Source organism: Macaca thibetana, chromosome 1, assembly GCF_024542745.1.
Source record: "Macaca thibetana thibetana isolate TM-01 chromosome 1, ASM2454274v1, whole genome shotgun sequence".
NCBI lineage: Eukaryota > Metazoa > Chordata > Mammalia > Primates > Cercopithecidae > Macaca > Macaca thibetana.
In genome coordinates, this window is record NC_065578.1 from 26490536 (window position 1) to 26504335 (window position 13800).

At 57.9% G+C, this 13800-nt stretch overlaps 1 protein-coding gene across 7 annotated transcripts in view; it reads right to left on the bottom strand.

The window, feature by feature from the left end:
- AHDC1 (AT-hook DNA binding motif containing 1) overlaps positions 1-13800 on the bottom strand; it is a 70749-nt gene that overhangs the window by 4863 nt on the left and 52086 nt on the right. For all 7 annotated transcript variants that reach the window (XM_050794359.1, XM_050794367.1, XM_050794343.1 and 4 more), the window contains one exon: positions 8183-13111. In XM_050794359.1, the coding sequence (XP_050650316.1) occupies positions 8226-13037 (4812 nt within the window). In that variant the 5' untranslated portion in view covers positions 13038-13111 and the 3' untranslated portion in view covers positions 8183-8225. The remainder of the gene's footprint in view (positions 1-8182; positions 13112-13800) is intronic.

Sequence of the window (13800 nt, forward strand, 5' to 3'; positions counted from 1 at the left end):
GAGATCTTCAGGCACTGGGATGGTGCCCCAAAGACAAAGAGTCAGGGGCAAACCACAGAGGCTCAAAGCCTGATCCATCCCTGTAACATTTTAAGGCAGCCAGGCCTCTGAGTCACCTCCATGTGGAGAGGATACTGCTTCCTGGGGGCTCAGCTCACAACTGGTATGCAGAAATACCGTTAGAGAGGTGGACCTGGAATTCACTGAATTATCGATGAGGCTGGGATTACAGGTGCGCGCCACCACACCCAGCTAATTTTTGTAGTTTTAGTAGAGACAGGGTTTCACCATGTTGGTCAGGCTGGTCTCGAACTCCTGACCTTGTGATCCACCCACCTGGGCCTCCCAAAGTGCTGGGATTATAGGCGTGAGTCACTGCTCCTGGCCTGAGAATTTTTTCAAATGTGTGTCCACTACTGACCAGAGGTGCTCCTTAAACTCTAGCTCTGCCAGCCATTCCCTCCTTAAGGTTCTTTCCCTGTCTCCGCAGCTGTGGGGCAGTAGGACCAAATGGGGTTCCCCAGCCTTGTGTGACCCTGTGTCTCCACCAGCTCTCAGAGCCTCACATTCCTTACCTGTCCTGGGAGGAGGCTAGCCTCACCTCCTCCATCTCTCTCTGCCCCTCTACCCTGCGGCTGGAGATGCCATATGTAAAGACAGGTGTTCCTGACAGGTTTGTGTCGGACACGCAACTGAAGTGGAGGCTGAGGAAAGAGCAAGAACCATGGAACCAGGCAATCCCCAGGGGCCCTTCCTGGCTCTACCTTCCGTGCTTCAATGACCAGGTGGCTCTGAGTCCTCAGGCGAGGACCCTTCCCTCTGTGTAAACCGGAGGGATTGTGCTTGGAGACATCCACAGGCCCAGTGAGCCCTGAAAATTTGAACTGGTCCCTGCCCTTCTATTAGGAGCACTTCCTGATGACAGGGTGAAATTGTCCCATCCCGTTCCCCAGGGCTTAACCTTTCCTCTTAGAATTCTCCCTATTCTACATGCTTTTCTTCAACTCAAGTTTAAAAAAAAACAAAAAACCTGAGATGTCCCAGGCATGATGAGACACTGGGTGGGGGAGGGGAGGACGGTGCCCAGAGATGAGTAATCGCCCTAAAGGAGTTGATGGCGTGGCAAGGAGGGCATTCCCAGGAAGGGCTGTCACGGATGCAGAAAGGGTGAGAGATTAATTGGGCCTGAGAAGGACTCTGGAATGCTTCTTGGAGGAAGTGATGTCTGAGTGAAAGATAGGAACTGACAGGTGGGAGATGGGGTAGGAAAGGGCCACCCAGGCCAGGAACAGCAAAAGCACAGGGCACCTTTGGGAGCCAGCCCTCCCAGTGCTCCCTCCTGTTTCCACACATGCTCCTGGCTGTTAAGGGAGGGTGTGTGTGAGGAAGATCGGGGCTGGAAAAAAGGTTGGATGCCAGGACGGAAGCCTGGAATACCTTGAATACCATACTGGGAAGCTGGGCCTTTATTTTGTAGGCAAGGAAGGAGGCTGGAGAGGGAAGGATGCAATCAGAAGGTGTAGAGCAATGGAGTCACAGGAGCAGATGTGTTTTAATCAATTCATCCAATAAATATTTTAGGGACTCCAGACACTGTGCATCTAAAAATGCTTAAAAAAAAAATTCCCCAGCACTTTGGTGGCCATATGGGGAGAATGAACTGGGGGGTTGGGGGTGGGGTACATGCCTGGAGCAGGGAGGGAGTTGGGCCAGAAACTCAGGTGGCTGAGCTAGAACTAAAGCCTCTGAAGTCTCAAATTTGTGAAGACCCATTTCCTGCCTCCAGGAATCTCCTGCTGCCTGCCCTGCTCACAATGGTTTTAGAGGGTGGTCCCTGATCCTTCTCGTGGGAGTGTCCCAGGCCCTGCTCTACACAGTGATGCTCATGTGGAGGATTTTTAAAAAAAATTTTTATTTATTTTTTTTGAGACGGAGTCTTGCTCTGTTGCCCAGACTGGAGTACAGTGGTGTGATTGTGGTTCACTGAAACCTCCGGCTCCCAGGTCCAAGCAATTCTCCTGCCTCAGCCTCCCACGTAGCTGGGATTACAGGCACACACCACCACACCTGGCTAACTTTTGTGTTTTTAGTAGAGAGGGGGTTTCACCATGTTGGCCAGGCTGGTCTCGAACTCCTGGCTTCAAGTGATCTGCCCGCCTCGGCCTCCAAAAGTGCTGGAATTACAGGCGTCAGCCACTGTGCCCAGCCCATGTGGAGGTTTTATTTATTTATTTATTTTTTTTGAGACGGAGTTTTTGCTCTTGTCATCCAGGCTGGAGTGCAGTGGCGCGATCTTGGCTCACTGCAACCTCTGCCTCCCGGGCTCAAGCAGTTCTCCTGCCTCAGCCTCCCGAGTAGCTGGCACTACAGGCACCTGCCACCATGCCCGGCTAATTTTCGTATTTTTAGTAGAGACGAAGTTTCACCACGTTGGCCAGGCTGGTCTCGAACTCCCCACCTCAGGTGATCCTCCCGCCTCGGCTTCCCAAAGTGCTGAGATTACAGGTGTGAGCCACTGCGCCTGGCAAGGAGGTTTTAAACAAACACCTGTAAAAGGCTGCAAGCCCTGTGGGGGCAGGGCACTGCCTGTCTTGCTCAGTGATACCCTCAGAACTGGATACAATGCCTGGCCCCAAGCAGGTCACTAGCTCATGTGTGTGAACACAGAATTCATCTACTTCCCCCAGCCTTCCAGCACAAACGCAGTGCCCTATGGCAGCAAAGGTTATGCTGACAAAGATGGCACAACTGCCAGGGGAAAAATCATGACATATTACAGTCACGAGAAAATATTTTTCATATTTGCAGTGGGGGAGAGGATTGGTGTGCATAACTGTGATGACAGGGTTTCTAGCTGAGCCAGGTCATTTTGTCCTTGGGTTCCCCAGGGAGGACTCGGCCCAATTGCTAAAGCAAAGAACTAGGTGCTATCACAAAGCCTCCCCCAAGGCCCCAAATCCACACTAGAATACAAGCTCCTTCCTAGGAGGGGCACAGGCGAGGGAGGGCCGGCTCTGTGGTCCTGCGCGAAGGTACAAGAGGCGAGGGTTGGAGGTGTGTGACTCACACAGGCTGGTCAGAGGCCCCAGAGTTCAGCCTCTGCGGGGTATTTACCTACCCATCACCAGCCACTGACTACGTGCTCACTGTGTACCAGGGACCTGGCCAAGGGTTTCACGTGTAATCTCGTTTAATTCTCACAAGAGACGCAGAGAGGTGACGTGACTCATCAGGTGACATGACTCACCAGGTCACCTGGCTGGTAAGGGATGGAACTGGGTTGTGCATAGAGGCCTATCTGTGTCCACAGGCAGGCTCCCAGCCACCACCCTCCAGTTCCGTGGCCCTGCTCTGGGACGTGGGAAGATAAGAAAGAAGGAGGGTGAGTCGGCATGGTTGTGGAGAGATTACGTTTTCAGGAAATGAGGGCTCAGAACAAGGCCTGGCCTAAACATGGCTGCAGGAGTGGCAAGAGATAGGATCAGAGGGAGGATGGCCTCAGAGAGTGTGGGGAAGAACTTGTGCCCAGAAGAGTCAGGGCAGGACTGGCTGGGCCCTGACGTAAGGCCTCTTGCTCAGAGTCACAGGCAAGATCAAGTGACCTCTCGAGGTTTCAAGACACGAAGAGACAAAGCCCAGAGCAGCTGGGGCCTGGCCCAGGCCCGGGCATGCCTGCTGACCCCGGCTGGATGGTGGCCTTGGAAACTGCTTCCTGCTCCGGTCAGGCCCCAGCTGGAGTAACCTTGGAGGACCTGTGACATTTCTCTTGGCCTCAGGTCAGGCCTGAGAGGGAGTAGGGAGGGGAGAGGGACTCCAGATTCCTGAACACCTTGGAGGGCCCTTCGTACCCTCCCACCCCTGTCCCCAGTGTCTGACAGGGTCGATCTTTAGCCCACAGGGCCCAACGTGGAGCCAGTCTGTCTGGCTCTACTTTCCATCTAGAGGCCGGGAGAAGATGTCTGCACAGGCCCAAGGCCCCCTCCTTGCTTGACCCGTTCTGTTCCCTGTCCCATCAGCCACAGCTCTCAGATCAGTCGGGCCCCACATTCCCCATTCTGTCTCCTCGGAGCTTTTATCTTCTAATTCACATTGGGATGTGACCTGCCTTTGCCCACAGCTCCCTCTGCCCAGAATGCCCTTCTCACGGTCTCCATGTGTCCAAACCTTGCCTATTCTTCAAGGTTGAGCTCAAGTGCAGCTTCTTCCACAGAACCTCAAAATCCATTTAAGATATCAGAACCAGCAAGAGCTGTGGGGACTGGGCCAGGCGCAGTGGCTCATACCTATAATCCCAGCACTTTGGGAGGCTGAGGCAGGTGGATCACGAGGTCAGGAGTTCGAGACCAGCCTGACCAACATGGTGAAACCCCGTCTCTACTAAAAATACAAACAAATTTGCTGGGCGCGGAGCGCACCCCCATAATCCCAGCTACAGGAGGCTGAGGCAGGAGGATCGCTTGAACCCAGGAGGCAGAGGTTGCAGTGAGCTGAGATCGTGCCACTGCATTCCAGCCTGGGCGATACAGTGAGACTCCATCTCAAATAAATAAATAAATAAATAAATACATAAGTTGTAGGGATTGTTCAATCTAATCTGTCCTTTTGCAGATGGGGAATCAGGCATGGGGAGATGACAGGCAGCCATACGGCAGAGTACCCAGGCTCAGGAGGGACAGTACTGGGTTCTTTTTTTTTTTTTGAGACGAGGTCTCGCTCTGTCACCCAGGCTGGAGTGCAGTGGCCGGATCTCAGCTCACTGCAAGCTCCGCCTCCCGGGTTCACGCCATTCTCCTGCCTCAGCCTCCGGAGTAGCTGGGACTACAGGCGCCCGCCACCTCGCCCGGCTAGTTTTTTGTATTTTTTAGTAGAGACAGGGTTTCACCGGGTTAGCCAGGATGGTCTCGATCTCCTGACCTTGTGATCCACCCGTCTCGGCCTCCCAAAGTGCTGAGATTACAGGCTTGAGCCACCGCGCCCGGCCAGTACTGGATTCTAATCTTGGGTCCACTATTTGCTAATGGATCCCCTGGGCAAGGTTCAGAGCTGTACCCATTTCCTCAACTCTCTCTAATGTGGGATAGGGCGGGAGGCAGGGGGTTGTGGTGGGGACACACACCCCACCTCATAGTCTGCTGTGAAAGGTCAGGGAGGCAGCGTTACATAAACAGCCCAGCACAAGTGTCCCTTTTCTCATCAAGGGAGCATAGGGCTGACTTCTGATTACAACACCCAGCTGCCTAGTGCAAATCTTTGTTTCTCACTGCCTCTGGGCACCTGCCACTCTCTACCAGGTGTTTTCAGGTTCTTTGTGTACTTGTTTTAGTTTCCTGGGGTGGAGGCTGAACTGGAGGACAGGGGCCATGTCTGCTTTGTCTCCCCAGTACCCAGTACTGGATGGACACACAGGTGCTCAAGTTGGGCAACTAAGCTCAATTACTGCTTCTCCAGGGCCTGGCGTCAAAACCGCTCACTGCTATTGGTGAATGAGTGTGTCCCTGTCCTCTCTGCTTAAGCCCTCTGTTGAAAGTGGCAACTCCCTGTATGAACTCTTTTTCCTTACCACTCTCTTTCTCTGTATCTCCAACTCTTTCTCATTCCCGTGGTGATTTTGATCATCCCCTGGCACTGGGGGGTTGCCCTAGAGCCTGTGTGCCATCTTAGATAGGGAAAGGGGGCAGCCCTCCCACCACCTTGGTCTGGGCCACCATCACTGCGTGTGTGGACTTCTGCAGTTGGTCTCCCTGCTTCAACACTAGCCCCGCTCCATGGTGGCCCGGGGAATTCCAGCAGGGAACTCTTCAGTGGATCCCAGTGTGTCTGGGAATGAAGTTCAGACGCCTTCCAATGCCCCACGTGATCTGGACTTGCCTGCCTCGTCCCCTCACTTAGCTTTACTGCGTTCCCACAGGCAGTTTCTCAAAGCTGAGCCCCTTCCTGCCTCCAGGCTTTCCACACTGCTGTTCCCTCTGCCCAGAATGTTCTTCCCATTCCCCGCCAGTTGTCCAGCCCCATCATTCCTCAGGCCTCAGCTTCAAGGTCTGGTCAGCATGCTGTGTGCGCTCACAAGCTTCTAGCTTTTTTCTCTTACACAGTGCTTCTCATAGCTGGAATCATCCATGCTTAATGCCACTGTTTGCTGTCTTTCCCTCTAAATGGGAAGCCCCCTGAGGACCAGTACCTCATTTGTGGTGTTCACTGTGATGCCCCCAATGCCTGGCTTCTAGTGGGTGCTGGACAGATGTCTCTAGAACAATGGAATGCATTGGTTTGAGGACAGCGCAGTTAACTCCCAGCCCTGAGTGGGGAGCAGGGCCAGAATGTGGGGCTGGATGGCATCCCAGTTCCTCCTGCGTTCAGGCCTCACTGGGTGGTTCCATTATGTATTTCACTGAGCTGTGACCTGCCCAAACACCCAGCCCCCACACCCGTCCATTTTCCCACCCAGAGCCTGGGAGGAACGGTTTTTGGATTATTTCACATTTCTGGATTATCCATGAGACATCTCCCCTCCAGTGAGAAGGATCAACAGTTTGACATTTTAAACCCTAAGCAGCTTCTCCCTGGCCTGCTTCAGATCTGAGGTTCTGCTGCTTGCAATGAGATGCATGGGGAATGGAAGGCCGTTTTAATCTTGGCCTGGCTTCATTAGGAAGGAAAAGATACTGCCAAAAAAAAAAAAAAAGTTTGCTTCACTGTCTCTGCCATACAGAGCTGTGAGAGCCTAAGGGATTATCAAAGTAAATTTCCTTGAAAAGATAGGGAAACTGAGGCACAGAGAAGGACAAAAGCTTGGTCAAGGGCATGTGGCAAGTTGGTGGCCAATCTGGGAATGATCCTCCCGGAGGCCTTCTGACTCCCGCATGCTGCCCTTTGTCACCTTCAGGCACCAGGGGAGCTGGGGTCTGGCAGAGAGCGGGCAACAAGTTTCCACTGACATGACTTCAGGACCCTGAGTCACCCTGGCCTTGAATGGCCTCCCAGAGCACGGATGGGACTTTCCAGGAGCCCAGCTACTCCTCCAGGAAGAGAAACTCCCAGGAAGCTTCAGTGGCAGCAAAGGTGAAGGGTGAGGGGCGCAGGCATGCCCCCAGCCTGCCCTGCCACCCACTACCACATCTGGGACAACTTTGTGACAGATCTATTGTCCAAAAGCGGGGCCAGTGGCGGCTGTATTTCTGGAGCAGGCTGTTCTTCAAGAAGATGGCTCCTTCCACCTTGTTCTCTTTGATCATTTTGGGGGCATTTTTCTGTATTTTATTTTCCTTTTTTAAAACACCCAATCTTGAGAATACTAAAACTGACTCCAACTAATGAGGTCACAGTACCTGATAAAAACAGTATCGAAACATTTAACACTCTTTAACTGTACTCTCAGAAAAGCCTTTGGCTTCAGGAAAGGGACTGGCTTTTCTAGGGTCAAAATACCTTGCCTGAAAATAGTCTCACTGGTTGCAGGTTTGCAGGGACAGTGGGATCCCAGCACCCCTTCTCCACTTCTGGGTCCCTACCCCATATGCTCCTGGCCACACCTAGCCTATCTCAGGCCAAAGATGTTGGAAAATAGCCTTTGGGGGTACCTTGAGAGGTCAAGGGAAGACACTTTGGGCCATCCTGTGAAGCCCTCGCAGAGTGTGTGACCATGCCATACTGGCCACTCTTGGCCTGGCCCTCACCAGGCTGCCTCTTAGAATCGATGAAGTTCCCAGGGAAATGAGGGTGCCAGCAGGGCTGGTGCTCTGGATAGGCCCTGGGTAGACGACCATCCAACCTGCTCCTCCCTTCACCTGTCTCACACAGGGCAATGTAAATGCCCGCCCTTATCAGTGTATTTCCTGGGAAATACTTACTTCCTATCCAAGACATAGCACGAACAAAGAACTGAAAGCTTGATGAACCAAACTACGGGGCCCCATCCAGTGTATAGTCCTCTGGCCATTTCAATTAACAAGACCCCCTGAAAGTCCAAGCCCCTTGCCGAGTTCCCAGCCCAAGTACCCCATCTCCTTCTGAGGCTGTCCGCAACAGCGAATCCTCAGTCCCTATGCCCTGCTGTCGGTCCCCAGCCTTGCCCTTAAATCCTGCATCTGCTTCCTGCACTCCATACTTCTGTCCTTGACTAAGCTCTGATGTCCTCTCCCCACCCCCAGGCTTCTGCCCACTGCGCCCGCATCCCCAGACTCACCCAGGAACAAAACCTCGCGGTCCAGTCGGCACTTCAGTTGGCACTACAGGGATGTGACGGTGAATGTGTCCTCAGGGTGAGGTTCCGCCATGGGCCCCAGGAAGCCGCTCTTGGGGCCCCCTCCCAGGCCAGGATGCGCCTGGGGCATAAAGCCTGGGTACCTGTAGGCGGTGTCCTGCAGGGGCAGCAGCGAGTCCCTCGGCACGGGGGACAGGGTCAAGTCACTAAGGAGTGGGCAGCCATAGCCAGCAGCGGCTGCAGCAGGGCCACGGGGTGGGCCAGGGGGCCGGGCCATTTCCAGTGGCTCCTTGTCGGCCTTGGGCGTGGCTGGTGGGCTAGCCAGGTGAGGGGCACTGAGGCACGCGGCCTCCGTCCTGCCCAGGAAGTCAGCCAGCAGCCCTGTACCCACCTTGCCTTCATAGGGCGGGCTGCGGGCAGCCGAGCCTGGAGGGTACCAATATGCTGTGCCCTTGCAGCTGGGGGAATCGTAGTGGGCCTGGCCCAGTGGCAGGTCCCGGCAGCTCAGGTGGGCCTGGGCTGCAGCTGCGTGGCCCAGGCTGGCCCCCTGGAGCCCATGCTTGAGGGGCTCGCAGGCAGCCAGCTTGGTGGGCGGTGGCCGCAGCTCTTCCTTGAAGCCCAGTGTAGGCGAGCAGGTGGGCGAGTATGCCTTCTGCAGGCCGGCGTCGAACACCGTGGGCGGGTGGGCCAGCGGTGGGAAATGCTTGCCATCAAGCTCGGGAGCACCCAGGCTGGGCGAGTCGCAGTGGAAGCCTTGGCCGAAGGTGCCATCGGAAGGCGTGGACGGGTTCATGGAGTAGGGTCCTATGAAGTCACAGGGGTCTCGCTCTCCCACGCCGAAGGCCCTCGACTGTGAGGGCAGTGGTGACATGCTGCTGTCCCCGCTATAGTAGTCCAGGCCTAGGTCAGGACTGTCCTGGAACAGTGGGTTGACCGGCTGTGGCTTGGGGATGAACTTGGCTTTGGCCGCTGCGCCACCCCGCTCCTTCTTGGCTGAGCAGGCCCCACCGCCCCGTCCACCTCGCGGCTGCCGGGGCCCAGTGCTCCGTTTGGATGGGTAGCCTGAGGCAGCGGCAGAGGCGGATGTTGGGAAGCCCAGATGTGAGGCCTCGAACAGGTCCACCTTCTTCCGCCGTCCACGGCCCGGCTTGGAGCTACTCTGAAAGAGGACACTCTGGTTCCAGTTGTAGCCGGGGGCAGATGATGCCTCGTTCCAGTCCATCATCAGTTTCTCCAGGCTGGACAGGCTCGACTGGCCCTCACTACTTGAGGCCTCGCTGTTGGCACGCCGAAACCCGCCGCCACCGACCGGCTGATTGAACTGGGTGCTGTCGGAGGATGACTCGGAGAAGGTCTCCGACACAGCCGTCTGCTGCTTCACCTTCTGTGGTGTGTAGTTGGAGATGTCCAGGATCACGTTGGGCTCGCTGACGTGGCAGTCAAAACTGGGATTGTAGAGCTGACTAAAGGCCTCTGAGGCCCAGTCCAGGCCTCCATAGCCCTGCCGGAAAGGCCACTGAGAAGCCCCCGCAAACTGGCGACAGTTCTCGGGCGAGGGCTGGAAGGAGGAAGAGGAGGAGGAGGCGGCAGAGGCTGCAGAGGTGGCAGAGGCTGTGGTGCCCTTGGGCACCATGTAGCCACCAGGCGAGACTGTGCTGGCCCGGCTGTCACAGCGCAGGGGCGTGGGGGCTGAACCAGAGAAGGGGGCCCCCTCAGAGCTGTTGAAGAAGGAGGCCTTGCTTGGTGGCAGGCAGGGGCCCCCGGTAGGCGGTGGGGCATAGCCGGCGCTGTGGGCGCTGCTGGGTGAGGCAGGGAGGCTGTTGCCACTGCCATAGGCAAAGCTGCAGTCCTTGCTGTTAGCGCAGTCCTGGCCTGTAAAGGGCTTAGCCGGGGCAAATACGCTTTGTCCAGCCCCGTAGCCGCCATACTGGGACAGGTAGGTGTTGGCAGGCGGGTGGGTGGTAGGTGAGCGGGCCACGGCTGAGGGCGGGGGAGCCAGCTTGGGGAAGGTCTCGGCTGCCCGGCAGTCTGAAGTGGCCGGAGTTAGCCCATAGCTCGCTGCCCGTCCTGGTGGGAAGGTCTGGCGCGTGGGCAGGACAGGCTGGAAGGAGGTGTCCGCCCCAGCCCCACCACTACCCACTGCCACTGGGCTGGCCTTGGCTCCCCGGCTAGGGAAGGTGGCAAGGCCCCGCTGGGCAGGTAGGGCGCTGGTGGGTGGCCCTGCATAGGTGCCTGATGCCTTCCGGGACTCTGGGCGAGAGGCTGAGAGGGCAAAGTCCAAGAGATCGGAGGAGTCATCCGAATCGAGCAGCGAGCGAAAGTAGCCGGTGAAGAGGTTTTGGCGCTCCTGGCTGAGCTCGGTCTGGCCTGAGGGTGCGCCCGTGCTGTAGTAGCTGCCACGGCCTGAGGCTCCGCTCTCCAGCCCAGTGGAGGCAAAGGCCCGGGCCTCGGTCCCCTGAAACCCACAGTTTCGGCCAGCTTGCCCGCCTGGGTGCCCATGGTGAGGGGCCCAGCCACCACCCTTATCTCCGGCCCACTCGGCACCCGCCTCCCCAAAGCCTGGGCCACTGGGCACCTGCTCTGGGAACAGAGTCCCATTCTTCCGGGACCGTCTCTTGCGCTTTGGCTTCCCAGTCACAGCGTCTACCTCCCCCCGGCCCCGTTTGCGTGGGTGCCCCAACTCGGTGAGGCCAGGGCCCCCGACCCCAGCGGCTGCCACGGCCACCACCTTCTTTTTCTTGCCAATGCCCTCAAAGAAGTCACTGAAGGAGCATCGGGCTGACTTGGCCGCATGGCCCCCACCCCGGCCACCAAAACCACCTGCTTTGCCCCCACGCCGCCGGAAGCCCTGCACACGATGCAGGAAGTGGGAGATGCTCTGGGTGTCAGGGGCCTGGTGCACTGACTCCGGCTCACTGGGTGTCCAGCAGCGGGGTGGCGAGCACCGTCCAGCGCACTGGCTCTGGCGGTTCAGAAAGGCCAGCTTGGCCAGGACGTCTGAGTACTCAGCCTTGCTGTCGTTGGCGTCTGCCGCATAGGACGGTTGGGGAGACGCCAGCTTCTGCTTCCGCCGCCGTCGTTTCTTCACCTCTGGCATGGCCATGGTGGCTGCTGCCACAGTGGCTGCCTCGGCCGCCACCACAGCTGGCTCCTTGGGCTTGCCAGGACCCAGCAGCAGGTTCTTAGGAGGGCGGCCGCGCTTACGCTTAAGAATAATGGGCATCTCACCGGGTGGGAAGACCACTACCACGTTCCGCCCGTTGTTCTTCATCTTCAGCAGCGGGGTGGGCTCAGCTGACACACGCAGGCCTAGCTCCTTGCCCTCCACACTCAGGCTGCTGCTCAAGGAAGACACTTTGTATGTGGTCTTGTTCCGTCGCCCGAGCGATACGGGGATCTTGGCCATCTTCACCACCATGCGCCGCACGCCTCGGCACTTGCCTTTGCGGGTAGAGACCACTGGGGTCTGGGAAGATTCTGGCTTCAATTCTGGGACTGAGACCAGGCCTGGGCCTGGCAGGGCAGGGGGTGGAGGCGGCGGTGGCGGTGGGGGTTCGGCCAGGGCGGCTGCCAGCCCCGTGGGCATAGGCAGGGGCAGTAGGCGGCCCTCGGGTCCGGCGTCCGCCTTGCGCCCCCGTCCGGCTTTCCGCCGGCGACACAGGATCTTTGGCCTATCAGTACGCCGCAAGGCGTACTTGGGGTGACCCTCAGGCCCGGGGGGGCCGTGCGGTGAGCACAAGTCCAGGCGCAAGGGCTCGGCCAGTGGGCAGTGCCCCAGGGGCTGCTGGGGCTCCAGACGGCGACCTGGGACGTCAAGCAGCTTGGGCAGGGGGTCGAGTGCCTGGGGGTCAAGCAGCTGCGACTCCAAGGAGTCAGGCAGGGTGTCCAGGGCCTGGAGAGCCAGGCCCGGCAGCCCCAGAGGATCAGCAAGAGGTTGCAGGGGTGGCAGCTCCAGAGCTTCCCCGAGCGGCTCTAGTGCCTGCGGGTCCAGGAAGCGGGGCTGGGGGTCCAGGAGCTGAGGCTCTGGCTCAGGAGATGGTGGCTCGAGGGCCTGGGCCTCTAGCAGCTGGGCCTCTGGGCAAGTGAGGGAGGCCAGCTCACTAAGGATGTCGGCGTCAGCAAGTTCTGAGTAATCAGTGCTGTCTGGCTCAGGCTCTGGGGGCAGACCCGTGGCCACAGCCGTGGCTCCAGGACTATGGCCTTGGCCAGGCTGGGGACTATCCCTAGGCTCAGGCTCAGGCTCGTAGAGGGGGTGGCTGGGCCGCTCTGACTTGGCGTGTGGGGTGGCTCGCTCCTCAGGGCTACGGATGCTGTTGGCCAAACTGGGTGAGGAGAAGAAGCTGTACTGTAGGTCGCCGGGTGGCGGTGCAGGCGGGCGGCTCAGTCGGAGCCCACCACAGTCCAGGTGTACACCACTGTGCTGCAGGTCCTGGGAGAGGCGTGTCAGGTCCTTCATGATGTCAATCAGCTGCACCACTGGTCGCAGGTTCACCCGCCCGTTGTCCCAGCAGCGTCGGGAGCTGCTGCCGTCTCCGGCCGGTGTGGGGCAGCGGGCCTGTGAGACAGGACGGGCTGCCCGTGGGGGCAGCGGGTCGTCCCCCTTGGCAAGGACTGGTGGGCGCCGGGTGCTGGGGTCCCGGCGTGGGGGTGGGCGTGGGTTCTCGGAGAAGGCGTGGGTGGAGAAGGCCTTGTCGGGTGGGCTGGCAGGGGGCCGGGTGGGAAGCAGGGGCCGGGGGGTGGGGGGGCCGCCGGGGTAGTACTTGGGCTCCCGGAGGTAGTCAGGAGAGCTGCACACGGCACTGGAAGTCACCACCAGGCCCTGGGGCTTCACACGCATCCTGACCTTGTCCTCCGCAGGCCGCCGGGCGGGGCCGGGGCTGACATGAGGGTGCGAGAAGCCGGGACCAGGACCTGCCAGGCAGGAAGAGCAGGAGGTCCCTTACTGAACACCTACATCCTCATCAGCTTCCCATATCCTCGATGAGCTCCTGGACCCCTCCCTCCTGAGGTCTCATCTCCTTACCAAGCTCCCATCCCCACCCCAAGCCCAATCCCCTTGCTGACTCCCAGCCTTTCTCAAACCACCATATGTACAGCAAGCCCCTCATGGGCCCCAGTTGCACTTTTTTTTTTTTTTTTTGAAAGAGAGTCTCACTCTGTCACCCAGGCTAGAGTGAAGTAGTGTGATCTCAGCTCACTGCAACCTCTGCCTCCTAGTGCAAGCGATTCTTAGGTGTCAGCCTCCCAAGTACCTGGGATTACAGGCACGCGCCACCACGCCTGGCTAATTTTTGTATTTTAGTAGAGTTGGGGTTTCACCATGTTGGCCAGGCTGGTCTTGAGCTCCTGACCACAGATGATCCACCCGCCTTGGCCTCCCAAAGTACTGGGATTACAGGCGTGAGCCACCATGCCTGGCCCAGCTTCACTTATTGACAGCTCATCCCCTTTGGAAATCTGGCTATGTGCTCAGAAAGAACAGGACCCCTGCCTCTGAGAGGGAAGCACATCAGCAGGGTGATCAAACTTAAGGAGAAGGCCAGGAAGCTCTAACAAGGGCACAGCCTTCCTGCTTCTTACCCCCAAAGGGCTCCAGGAGA